The sequence below is a fragment of the Bombina bombina genome, chromosome 2 (assembly GCF_027579735.1).
Source record: "Bombina bombina isolate aBomBom1 chromosome 2, aBomBom1.pri, whole genome shotgun sequence".
Classification (NCBI taxonomy): Eukaryota; Metazoa; Chordata; class Amphibia; order Anura; family Bombinatoridae; genus Bombina; species Bombina bombina.
In genome coordinates this window covers 248134305-248148220 of record NC_069500.1, presented here as the reverse complement: position 1 = coordinate 248148220, position 13916 = coordinate 248134305, and the positions used below count along the sequence as shown (strand labels likewise).

The following is a 13916-nucleotide window of genomic DNA, read 5'->3' as shown; positions in this document are numbered from 1 at the left end:
ACCACAGTAGACTGTGACATGGTCCAGCCCCCCCGTACTTTATATAGTGGTACTGTATAGACTGACACTGTTTACCCCCCGCCCTCCAAGCTGTAGTAACAAGGTCTGTAATTTGCTGGTTCCACAAACATACACACATACATGCATAAATACACACACAGTCACATACATACATACACACATACGCACACACATAAACACCAATAGGTAAAACAGAAACACCAACCCCTGTATTCAGAGACACTAGTGAAGCATCATGTCACACTCACATATCATCAGTGCAGGCAGTGACAGGTCAACATTTTTTATTGTTTCAAACAAAAAAAAAAAATTTTTAAGCTGGGCCTCCACCCTTAATAGAGGCGGAGTGCGGCGATTTAGGGGTTAATACATTTGTTATAGTGGCGGCGATGTCCGGTCGGCAGATTAGAGGTTAATAAGTGTAGGTAGGTGGCGGCGACGTTGTGGGGGGGGGGGGGGCAGATTAGGGGTTAATAAATATAATATAGGTGTCGGCGATGTTAGGGACAGCAGATTAGGGGTTCATAGCTATAATGTAGGTTGCGGCGGTGTCCGGAGCGACAGATTAGGGGTTAATAGTATAATGCAGGTGTCAGCGATAGCGGGGGCGGCAGATTAGGGGTTAATAAGTGTAAGATTAGGGGTGTTTAGACTCGAGGTTCATGTTAGGGTGTTAGGTGTAGACTTAGTGTTTCCCCATAGGAAACAATGGGGCTGCTTTTTTGCAGGTGTTAGTTTTTTTTCAGACAGCTCAGCCCCATTGTTTCCTATGGGGAAAATCATGCACAAGCGCATTTTTCCAGCTTACCGCTACCGTAAGCAACGCTGGTATTGAGGGTTGAAGTGGAGCTAAATTTGGCTCAACGCTCACTTTCCTGTGGCTAACGCAGCCATTCAGACAACTCGTAATACCAGCGTTGTCTTAAGGGTGCGCTGGAAAAAAAGGCTTGTTAGCACTGCAGGTCTTTACCGGCAAAACTCCAAATCTAGGCGTGTGTTTCTTATATTTGCCACTATTTGGGGGCAGCTAATTGCTACTACATGAGTTGCTTATTTGTGAACTTTTCATAATAAACATGTCTCTGCAGTTTAATTTTCAGGACGTATTCTCCTGATAAATACATTTTTTTTTTGCCTCAAACTGATGGCTATTCAGGGCTACTACATGCTCCTTTTAACTTTTAAGGTGCAATATTTTGTTTCATTTTTATATTTTAGGTGTATGCAGTCTATTTTCAATCTCTTTCATAGTAATGATTTTGACACGCTATTGGATTTCTTTTATAACATGTATGTTTTTCATGTTTCCACTTTTTGTACATGGATTCCGTATATTTATTCACTCTCATATGAGGTGATTTTTTAATTTGTCTCTGTTTTGTAAGGTTTCTTCTCTTCTTAGTGTTTTTAGGACACTAGTTCATGGCGCTTATATCTACCTTAGCCAAGAACCACTATCCTTCTACATGGATAGGGATACTTAGGAGAGATGTTGCTACATCAGGGTCTACAATAACATCCGGTTGCTAGTATTAAGACAGTTGTTGGTACGGCCTTATCTTATGATGTGACTTCTTGTCCGATTTGATTTCGCGGGAGATCACAATAGAGGAGATCCAAGATAGGATCAAGGTTTTAGAAAGCCTGTGGCTTATGTTTTGGTCTGCTGATAAGCATCAAAGTCTGATCTTCTGTCAGACTTTATTTGGTCCTGGTCTGACTGAAATAATTTCCACGGTTACTAGCGGAAAAGGAGCCTTTCTGCTTCAGGACGAGAAGAGTTAGACCCAAGTGTCGCCAATGTTCTTTTTTTCGCAAACAAAAATCATCCTCTTCTTCCAAACCTGAGTAAGCCAATCATTTATGAAGTTCTAAACAACCTTGGAATCAGGGAAAGCAATCAGAAAGCCTTCCACTGAGAGTAGATCAGCTCTCTTCCAATCCAGTCATGGATCAAGTGGTGGCAAGCTTGCCTCCTTTCTACAAGTCTTGGATTGCGATGTCCCAGATCCTTGGACAGTGGAAGTAGTCTCACAGGGATGCAGGAGGCAAATTCCTCTTGTCCAGGTTACCTGCTAACCAGTTTAAGAAAGAGGCTTTCTTTAACTGTGTATAGTATCTAGCTTCTTTGGGAGTGATTGTCCCAGTTCCTCTGGCGGAACAGGGTTGAGGATTCTATTCCATCCTATTCGTGGTTCCCAAGAAAGAGGGAACTTTTTGAACCATTTTAGACCTCAGTGTCAACAATTTGCTCAAGGTTCCGTCGTCCTAATGGAGACTATTTGTGGGGGTTTTTTTCCATTTGGTTCAGGAGGGTCAGTTCATGACTTCCATCGACCTGACGGACAAGTATTTTCATGTTCCTTTTCACAAGGAACATTTCCAAACCTGCGATTTGCCTGTTTGGGCAAACTCTTCCAAATTTAAGCGCTTCCTTTCGGCCTTGCTATGGCCCCTCAAATCTTTCAAAGGTTATAGGGGCTCTTCTGGCAGTGGCTAGATATCAAGGAATTGCAGTGGCTCCGTACCTGGACGTTATCTTGGTTCAAGCGCCATTTTTTCATTTAGCAAGATCCTATATGGATTCTCTATTGTCAATTCTACACTTTCATGGGTGGAGGGTGAATCTGGAATTGAGTTTCTTGGTATAATATACCAGGGTATGGTTTTTGGGGATGGTCATAGACTCTTATCTCCATGAAGGTTTTCTTGACGGAGGTCAGAATCTTTCTCTTCAGTCCTCTGTCCGGCCTTCTGTGGCTCTGTGTATGGAAGTAATTTGGTCTCATGGGGCTTCAATGGACATTATTCCTTTTGTTCGTTTCCATCTGATACCTCTACAGTTATGCATGCTCAGACAATGGAAAGGAGACCTCTCGAAACTCCCTCAGAGGATAGTTCTGCACTCTAGGATATTAGAGTCTCTATACTGGTGGATCTCCCAGGACCATCCTGTCAGGCTGGTGAGCAGTTGGGTTTCCTTAAAGGCTCAGGGTCTTTGGACTCTAGAGGAGTTTTTCTCTCCCAATAATCATCTTAGAATTGAGAGCAATCTTCAATGCTCTAACAACTTGGCCTCTTCTAGGTTCGATCCGATTTATCAGATTTCAGTTGGACAACATCTCCTTGGTGGCATATATCCTCTGGGGAGGATCTCTGAGTTATTTAGCAATGAAGGAGGTGTCTCACATTCTCCAGTGGGTAGAGTCTCACGATTATCTCCTCTCTATCATTCCCATCCCAGGGGTTTTCACCTGGAAAGCGGATTTTCTGAGCAGACTTTTCATCCCGGGGTTTGGGTTCTCCATTCGGAAGAATTCACAATGATAAGCCTCAAGGTGGGGGGTTCCGGAGTTGGATTGATAGTGTCTCGTCTTAGCTTCCAAGGTACAGATCGTCTCTACCAAGCTTCCAAGGTACAGGTCAAGATCAAGACATTCTCAAGCATTTCTGATCGATGCTCTGGTGGTCCCTTGGAACTTCAATCTAGCATATCTGTTTCCTTCATTTGCTCTCCTTCCTTGAGTAATAACTTGTATTAAACAGGAAAGGGTGTCAGTGATCTAATAGCTCCTGCCTGGCCTCGCAGAATCTGGTTCTCGGATCTGGTGAAGATGTCATCTTTTCCCTCTTGGAAGTTTCCTCTGAAGAAGGACCTTCTTTTTCAGGTTCCCTTCCTCCACCCAAATCTAGATCCTCTGAAGCAGACTGCTGGGCCTCGTCAGTGAGGTGCAGCCATATCCCTCTAGGCACACTGAGCAATGTGTTGCCTGTGAGGTTTGAGGGGTTTTATAGAGCTCTTGGGGATTGTGAATCTTTGCCAAACTTAGTGGTCAAGAACAGTAATTCCCAGGAGTAATGGACTGTGGACTCTCACCACCATGAAATAAATGTATTGGGTAAACATAAGTTCAATTATGGTTTTTTGAAGTTACTGCTGTTCCAAGTTGTTGGTTTCTGTCATGTAGGATAATCTCCTGCTTTATGATTTCACTCAAAAATTAAAGACAGAAGTTTGCAGTAAGTAGAAAAGTCCTGTTTTTCATTGTTAGTCACTTCCCCTCCAAATAAAAATATTTAATTCTGTTACCCCTAGAAGATAAGGTTTCCAAAATGGGAAAATGTAAAAAATTTTGAAGTGGAGCACAAGTATTTTATATAATAAACCTGTAATTTATTAGTATAAATTTAAAAGCTAATAACACATATGTAGCAAAAAGAAGGGTTTGTCAGAACACAGCCAAAATGGGAAGAAATATAAATCTAAGTGGTTTCTATTTTACTTTTCAGGTTCATTAAGAGCTACAAGAAGTTTGGAGGACCATTAGAAAGGTAATTTGTCATTTTCTCATTAAGATAATAATTAAAAAATATATATATTATATATATTTTATTCCTATACATTTTAATTGTAAAATGTTTGAGTTTGTCTCAAACTTTAAAAATATATATACATTTCTATTAGGTTAGATGCCATTGCTCGAGATGGTGAGTTAGTCGATAAATCAGAGACGGACCTGCGCCGACTTGGAGAATTGGTACACAATGGCTGCATAAAAGCTTTAAAAGATAGTTCTGGTCAAGAAAGGGCAGGTATGTATTACATAAGACTATACCATGTATAGGCTGTTTAAATTTATTATAAAAGAATATTTTATGTAATGATTTAACATGGTTTTTGTTCTATAGAGTTTTATTTTAGTTGTTGAAAAGGACAGAAGTTGTTTGTTTTTTTGGGGGTTTTTTTAAACTTGTCCTCCTGTGTTGTTCGTTATAAGCCAGTGAGCACAGTAATCTAGTTAATCAACATGGAGTTGTTCCTAGGTTAATTTAAATTTTAATTTATTTTATTTAAAGGGACATGTAAAACTAAGTGCACTAATGAGCATTTCAAATTTCACTAGAAACATTTTTGCAATATACTTGCATATATATCTTGTTTCCAAAAATGACTCTGTGATCGGTTATCACATGTTTTGTGGTAACTGTTCTCACTCAGGTGGCTCTCTAGGGGAAGCAAATAAGCTGTGTGCATTCGCATCTGTGTGTTTGAATTTTTTTTGTCCCTTTAATATCTTCCATTACTGAGTCATTTCACACCCTTGTGCTAAAGCTGTTTTAGTTGTTTTGCAATCATTGCATTTACAGGTTAAAGGGACACTAAACCATGAAAGAAACTTTTCTTAAATTGCAATATTATTATATTTAACATATATTTGTAAATGTCATTGCGTTTCATATTTTTACAGTTGTAGAGAAATCCATCTTTGAAAATCAATTAAATTCCAAACCCACCGCTTGCTAGTGTATTTGCATCTTCCAGCCCTGAACGATAACCTAGGTTATCATAATGGCGGACTTTTGCCGCTATGCGCATGCGTGATTTTCAGGACTCGTCATGCTATACGTTACTGACCATCAAACCAACAGACTCTATCTATTTTATAGAGATGATCAAAACGCTGCATAAACGCTGCATAGAGCAGGTAAGAACGAAGCGCTGCGAGAATCTCCCTAACAATAACGAGCATTAAAGCTATATTTATTGATCAACTAAAAAAAATGATGAATGAAACCCCTACTATTTTTGAACATATATCAATATAATATATACAACTCACAATAAAAATTATCACTTTATGTATGTGATAGTGATTTTAATAACTCATAGAAAATAATCTTGCGATCATGGAGTGTTATATTATTATTTAATATTATTATTATTATTCAAAACCAAAGTAATAGAATGGGTTTATAAAAAAAGAAATAAATTATTATCCTAAGCTTACACTGCTCAAAAGCGCATGCCTTATTCCAAAAGCATTCTATGGGTAAGTGTATCGGAGCTAGCATATGCGCATCCGCGAGTCAACGGATCACAATGTGCATGCTGACGTTACTTAATGATATGCATGAAATAGCAATAGGATTGGCGATTGAGTTTGTTAGTGAACGGCCCATATTAGAGGGATGGCTTTACTGACGTTGTCATCGAAAAATAAATTATAATTTTATAAGGTTCAGAAAGATCGTTATGCTGTAAAAGTAGGTAAGGTATGACATATAAACGTTTATGATATGAAATCAATGGTAATTTTGTGCTTAAGAGTAAAGTTTTGCAATCCTTTAAATAGCACATATTTTTCAGTTTTATTACTTTTACTATGTTTGAATTGATGCCTTGTGTAAACCTTTTCAAACAGTTTACCCATCATTCTCATGAAACTGTATTTATTGTGCCATGCATGTTTTCACCATTCTTTTCAGTTATGGTATTCAGATTACTTCCTTATGAGTGTGGTTTTTTTTTCTGTTACTTTTAGCGTTGTTAGCATCATAGACCTCCTTGTTCAACCTCTCAGTGCCATGTACTGCCATAAGAATTGTGAGACAGAACTGTCAGTTTCTAAAGCTCATGCTAGTTAATACTTTCAAAAAGTTTCATTTTAATTTTTTAATCTGTGTTCAAGGAGGAAGACGTGGAAAAATGAAAGGGCCAACATTCCGTATATCAGGGGTGCAAGTTAATGCAAAGCTTGTTAGTTCTCATGAAGAAGAGCTTGCTCCGTTACACAAATCTATTCCTTCAGATCCTGAAGAGAGAAAAAGGTATGTTTCAAAACAGGATGCACACAGTTGAAAAATTAAGAGTCTAACTGTAGCTTTGTACTTTAAACTTGGATATTAAACCATTGAATAATTATTTTTTTGAGCTTGTTAAATTTAATACAAATTTCTCAATGTTTTGTCTTAAAATGTTTGTTTTTCTTTGTCTGAATTAATCAATTATAATATTTTATATATTTTTTTTCAGATATGTTATTCCATGTCATACCAAAGCAGCTCACTTTGATATTGAATGGGGGAAAAATGATGACTCTAATCTTTTAATTGGTATCTATGAATATGGTTACGGCAGCTGGGAAATGATTAAAATGGATCCTGATCTAAATTTAACACACAAGGTGAGTTATTAGTGTGAGTATTGTCCCTTAGCCTTCATTCCATTTTGCTCTTCCAACACAATACACTAAAGAAAGATTTGTAAACCATTTCTACTTCATATGATGTCTTTCTGTATTGTCAACTGTACAACCATTAGAAATCATATTAAATTTCAGGCATCAAAAGATTACCCAGTTTTTGCAGACACTTACTATTTGTCTTATACTGTACATGTGCAAAAGTCTTAGGCCACCATTAGATTTGTTGTTTTAGCAATGGTATAATAACCATATATAATTATTTATCAGTCTTTATTAGAATTCAACCAGAAAATACAGGATATTTGTATGCAGTATTAAAAATCATAAATAACTTCTATAGGCTAAAGTGGCAAGTATTTAGTGTGACCTCCCCATACACTTGAGCAATAGCAGGAAACTGGCTCTCGTAAACCTAAATCGAATGGAACCCTAATTAATGTAATTGCTAACACCTGTATTTGTCCTACTATTTCATGTTAAAATGACTGCTATGAGAAAGGTCTATTACACCAGGTTTGAGCTTTAACATACACGTGGTATGAGTTTAATTCATTGGAAGCTTTTAATCACATCATTCCATTCAAAATGGCAAAGATCACACAATTGGACAGACATAAATTCATACTTCTGCATCAGCAACGCCACTCTCAAAGGGGAAAAAGCAAACAAACTGGATTCTCTAGTTGTGGTATTCAAGCTGTTATAAAGGAATTTGAAGAATCATCAGGAGAGGTCAAGGACAAAAAAAGGACTGGAAGACCAAGAAACTTTTGAAATCTGATGAGAAGTTTCTCAGAGTTTCTTCTTTGATAGACCAGAAGTCCAGCAAGGACCTGGCTCAGCATATGGCAGCTTCATCGGGATGTCAAGTTGATCCTTCTACAGTCTGAAGAAACTTGATCAGAATGGTCTTTGTGGAAGGGTAGCAGCCAAGAAACCACTTTTTCGTAAGGGCAACAGGGTGAAAAGGCTAAGATATGCTAAAGCTCACAAATATTGGAATGAAGAGCAGTGGAAGAGAGTATTATGGAGTGAAAAATCTAAGTTTGACATTTTTGGGTCCAATCATCGACAATATGTGAGGAGGAGAAGAAGAGTTACAGAGAGATGGAAGAATGAGTGCTTGCAGCCTTCAGTGAAACATGGTGGAGGGTCTGTCCTGGTTTGGGGCTGCACTTCTGCCAGTGGTGTTGGTGTTATTGTCTGAATTGATGGGATCATAAATGCTGAAAAGTACCGACTGATTTTAAATCATCATGCCATTCCTTTTGGAAAGCCCCTGATTGGGAATGTTTTTATTTTTCATCATGATAACGATCCCAATAATATTTGGAGAGAAAAACTGATAAGACACTGACATTCAAGAAATGGCCTCCACAGAGTCCAGACCTGAATATTATAAAGGCAGTATTGGATCACCTGGACAAAGAAAGAAATAAGACAATCTAAATCTAAAGAACTCTCTGGGAAGTGCTGAAAGAAGCTTGGTATAATATACCAGAAGATTACTTCAGGACAGTCTCCCCAAAAGAGTTCAAGATTGCCAAGGGCGGTCACACTAAATTTGGTCTTTTGCATGAAGAAGTCATTTTCTTCTGAAAATTGTGTGGGGTACTTTATATTTTGTGTACATATTTCCTGTTTTTTCTGTTTGTATCTTAATAAAGAGGCTGTAAATATATATATATATATATATATATATATATATATATATATATATATATATATATATATATATATATATATATATATATATATAGTGTGTGTGTGTGTGTTAGCTTCTCATTGCTTTTTTATTTTCCATAGATTTTACCTGACGATCCAGATAAGAAGCCCCAAGCCAAGCAATTACAAACAAGAGCAGACTACCTCATTAAGCTTCTTAGCAAAGATCTGGCAAAGAAAGAAGCACAACGTCTTTCAGGTGGAGTAAGTATTTTTTTTTTTTTTTAATCCTTTTTATATGTCAGCAGAATCCTCAGTGCATAGGGGCATAGTAAATAAAAACAAGACCAGGAAAGGCAGACTTGCTGGGGCAAGGGAGCATGCTACCTGGAGAGCTTACAGTTTTTTTTTGTGTGTGCAAAGTTTGGGGGCATATATTCGTACACCATACACCTTATATTAGCAGTTTTAAGAACTTTTGGGCAAATTACTTTTTAAATTAAGTTACTGTCTCTTTAAATTTTGTGCAGTTAACTTTAGCGAGCACTGTAGTTACTGCCATTTTAAGATGTGCGTTTGGCAGGAAACACACTAAGATTTGTGCAAATCCAGATCTTAGTGTGTTTCACTTGCACAAGAGGATATTCAGCTCCAAAAAGCCATATACCAAAAGCTGCCTCCTACTTGCATCTCTACTGCCAACTGTATACAGTCTTTTTTTCCCTCACCTGTGCTAAAATTCTAATTAGAACTGACCGTTAGTGCAACTGCGCTAAAGGTTTTAACATTTTTATTACACCTTCCTGTGTTAATTCCTGTGGTGCTGTAATCATTTCTGTTGGGTGAAGCTATCAGGACTGGTGGAGGTGGTGAGATACTCTAATCATATCAGAGCTCATTTCTTTCGTGTAATTGGCAAGAGTCCATGAGCTAGTGACGTATGGGATATACAATCCTACCAGGAGGGTCAAAGTTTCCCAAACCTCAAAATGTCTATAAATACACCCCTCACCACACCCACAATTCAGTTTTACAAACTTTTCCTCCTATGGAGGTGGTGAAGCAAGTTTGTACTAAAGATTTCAGGAAGACTTCTTGTCTATTTATTATATTTTCTGGTCCTAGGAAAGGTCAGAAGGCTTCTGCTATTTTCTTGGCTTCTTGGTTAAAGCTTTTGATCCATCAAGCTTATTTGGAGTGGGGTCAGGCCACGCCTCAGAGAATTACAGCTCATTCTACTAGATCAGTCTCCACTTCATGGGCTTTTAAGAATGAAGCTACAGTTGATCAAATTTGCAGAGTGGCAACTTGGTCTTCTTTACATACATTTACAAAATTCTACCGATTTGATGTATTTGCTTTTTCAGAAGCAGTTTTTGGTAGGAAAGTTCTTCAGGCAGCTGTTTCAGTTTGATTCTTCTGCTGGTGTTTTAAGTTTTACTTGTCATTTAAAGAATAAACATAGTTTGGGTTGTGGATTATTTTTTCAGCGGAATATGACTGTTTATTTTTATCCCTCCCTCTCAACATCTTGGGTATTGATATCCCATATGTCACTAGCTCATGGACTCTTGCCAATCACATGAAAGAAAACATAATTTAGGTAAGAATTTACCTGATAAATTCATTTCTTTCATATTGGCAAGAGTCCATGAGTCCCACCCTTTTTTATGGTGGTTATGATTTTTCTCTTACTTGGTGTATTCAGTCCACGGATTCATTCTTACTTGTGGGATATTCTCAATCCCTACAGGAAGTGGCAAAGAGAGCACACAGCAAAGCTGTCCATATAGCTCCCCTCAGGCTCTGCCCCCCCCCCAGTCATTCTCTTTGCCGCTCTAACAAGTAGCATCTCCACGGGAGGGTAAAGAGTTTGTGGTGTTAGAATTGTAGTTTTTATTTCTTCAATCAAGAGTTTGTTATTTTAAAATAGTGCCGGTTTGTACTATTTACTCTGAGGCAGAAAGTGATGAAGATTTCTGCTGAGAGGAAAAAGATTTTGGCATGTTGTAACTAAAATCCGTTGCTGTTCCCACACAGGACTGTTGAGTACCGGAGAACTTCAGTTGGGGGGAACAGTTTGCAGGCTTAACTGCTTAAGGTATGCTCAGTCATTTATTTCTAACAAGACCTGGTAATGCTAGAAGACTGACAGAGATCCCCATGAGGGAAGGTATACACAGTATAGAAGGATGGCTTCAGTTAAGGGCTTAAATACTGGTAGACACTGTGATGGGCTAAATCGATTATTTTATTGATGGAATATTAGATTTATTTAAGTGTTTGAAACGTTATAAATTTTTGGGTTTTTTATTTCGCCTGGCATATTATCAGACGCCTAGTCTGACTTAGGAAGGCCCCATAACTCTGAACTGAAGGGGGAGGGGGCCTCATTTTCGTGCCTCAGTTGCGCAGTTGATTTGCAAGATAACTCATGCAGCTTCATGTGTAGAGTCCTGGGAGTGCAGGAGGACATCAAGGAGGCTTATATTTCTGCTACAAATAACCCTAAGGGAAGGTAGGGCCGCAGCAAAGACTGTGGCATCGTGCTGTAGTGTGTTAAACCGGTTGTTTACTGCAATTTGCTCCGGTTTGGTCAATAAGGGGTTAATTGATTTAAAAATGTGTGTGCAATCATTTCAAAGCATTGGGATCATGTGTTGAAATTTTCATAAAGATCGGATGTTTTTTGGTGATTTGGAAAAAAAAGTGTGTGCTTTTTATTATTTAAAGACACAGTAACGTTTTTTCAAAAAGTGATTTTTTTTCTGTATTGCAGTGCTGTATAAGTATGTCAAACATGTCTGAGACTTCAGATAGACCTTGTTCTTTATGTTTGAAAGCCATGGCGGTACCCCCATTGCATTTATGTGTAAAGTGTGCTAAAACATCTAAGCATTTTAAAGACCATCCAGTGACACTTAAAAATGTAGCCCAAGATGATTCTTTAACAGAGGGTAATGAGGATAGTCCTTCTTCCTCTCCCCATGTGTCAACACCAGTTACGCCCACGCAAGCGATGCCTAGTACCTCTAGCACATTGGCCCCTATTACTTTACAACAATTAGCAGCAGTGATGGATAATTCCCTTGCAGCATTTTTATCCAAACTGCCAGTTTTTCCAAGAAAGCGCGATAGCTCAGTTCTAAATACAGAGGATGAGCAATCAGACGCTGTGGATAATTTATCTGTAGTACCCTCACAAAACTCAGAAGTAGCGGTGAGGGAAGGTCTGTCTGAGGGAGAAATTTCTGATACAGGGAAAGTTTCTCAGCGGGCAGATTCAGATTCCTTAGCGTTTAAATTTAAGCTGGAACACCTCCGCGTACTGCTTAAGGAGGTTTTAGCTACACTAGATGATTGTGATCCCATGGTGGTTCCAGAAAAATTGTGTAAGATGGACAGGTTTTTAGAGGTCCCCGTATACACTGAGGCATTTCCGATCCCAAAGAGGGTGGCGGATATTGTGACTAGGGAGTGGGAGAGACCAGGGGTACCCTTTGTTCCCCCCCCTATCTTTAAGAAAATGTTCCCCATAAATGACCCCAGGCGGGACGAGTGGCAGACGGTCCCTAAGGTGGAGGGGGCAGTTTCAACACTTGCTAAGCGTACAACTATACCAATAGAGGACAGTTGTGCTTTCAAAGATCCTATGGATAAAAAATTGGAAGGATTGCTGAAGAAAATTTTTGTTCAGCAAGGTTTTCTACTTCAACCAATTGCCTGCATAATTCCTGTAACTACTGCAGCGGCTTTTTGATTCGAGGCCCTGGAGGAGTCGCTCCAGAGGGAGACTTAATACGATGAGGTCATGGATAGAATTCATGCTCTAAAGCTGGCTAATTCTTTTATCACTGATGCCGCTTTCCAGTTAGCTAAACTAGCGGCGAAAAACTCAGGTTTTGCCATCATGGTGCGAAGAGCGCTTTGGCTCAAATCATGGTCGGCGGCTGTGTCGTCCAAAACAAAACTGCTAAATATTCCCTTCAAGAGGAAGACCCTTTTCGGCCCAGAGCTGAAAGAAATTATTTCAGATATCACTGAGGGCAAGGGCCATGCCCTTCCACAAGATAGGCAGTTTAAGGCCAAAAACAAGGCTAATTTTCGCTCCTTTCGCAACTTCAGGAGCGGACCAGCTGCAACCTCTGCTGTCGCAAAGCAAGATAACTCTTCCCGGCCCAAGGCAACCTGGAAACCTCTGCAGGGCTGGAATAAGGGTAAACAGGCCAAGAAGCCTTCTCCTGCTACTAAGACAGCATGAAGGGGTAGCCCCCGATCCGGGACCGGATCTAGTAGGGGGCAGACTTTCTCTCTTTGCTCAGGCTTGGGCAAGAGACGTTCCGGATCCCTGGGCATTAGAAATAGTTGCTCAGGGGTACCTTCTAGAATTCAAGGATTCTCCCCCAAGGGGAAGGTTCCACAGTTCTCGTTTGTCTTCAGACCAAACAAAGAAACAGGCGTTCTTATGCTGTGTAGAAGATCTCCTAAGAATGGGAGTAATACACCCAGTTCCAATTGCAGAACAAGGACTGGGCTTTTACTCAAACCTGTTCGTAGTTCCCAAAAAGGAGGGAACTTTCAGGCCAATCCTGGATCTAAAGATTTTAAACAAATTTCTCAGAGTTCCGTCTTTCAAGATGTGAACAATATATAACTACCGTGGATCTAAAGGATGCGCACCTACATATTCCTATCCACAAAGATCACCATCAGTTCCTAAGGTTCGCCTTTCTGGACAAACATTACCAGTTCGTGGCCCTTCCTTTCGGGTTGGCCACCGCTCCCAGAATTTTCACAAAGTGAACGTAGAAAAAAGTTCTCTGTCCCCGCTTACAAGGGTTCCCTTCCTGAGAACACTAATAGACTCGGTAGAAATGAAAATTTTTCTGACAGAAGTCAGGAAGTCCAAACTGTTGAACACCTGCCGAGCTCTTCATTCCATTCCTCAGCCTTCTGTGGCTCAGTGCATGGAGGTAATTGGTTTAATGGTGGCGGCAATGGACGTAGTCCCTTTTGCCCGAATTCATCTCAGACCACTGCAACTGTGCATGCTCAAGCAGTGGAATGGGGATTACGCGGATCTATCTCCTCAAATACAAATGGATCAGAAAACCAGAGACTCTCTTCTCTGGTGGTTGTCTCAAGTTCACCTGTCTCAAGGAATGAGTTTCCGCAGACCGGAGTGGATCATTGTCACGACCGACTCAACTAGCGGAGGCCAAATTCCTCAGATTTCAGTCGGAC

At 39.5% G+C, this 13916-nt stretch overlaps 1 protein-coding gene across 1 annotated transcript in view; it reads left to right on the top strand.

Moving 5' to 3' along the window:
• The window catches only part of CHD1 (chromodomain helicase DNA binding protein 1), a gene marked incomplete in the record, with an annotated part of 628386 nt that overhangs the window by 481106 nt on the left and 133364 nt on the right, over nucleotides 1-13916 (top strand). The window contains 5 exon segments of the mRNA XM_053701514.1: nucleotides 4312-4353; nucleotides 4487-4614; nucleotides 6492-6630; nucleotides 6836-6986; nucleotides 8814-8936. Of these exon segments, the coding sequence (XP_053557489.1) occupies nucleotides 4312-4353; nucleotides 4487-4614; nucleotides 6492-6630; nucleotides 6836-6986; nucleotides 8814-8936 (583 nt within the window).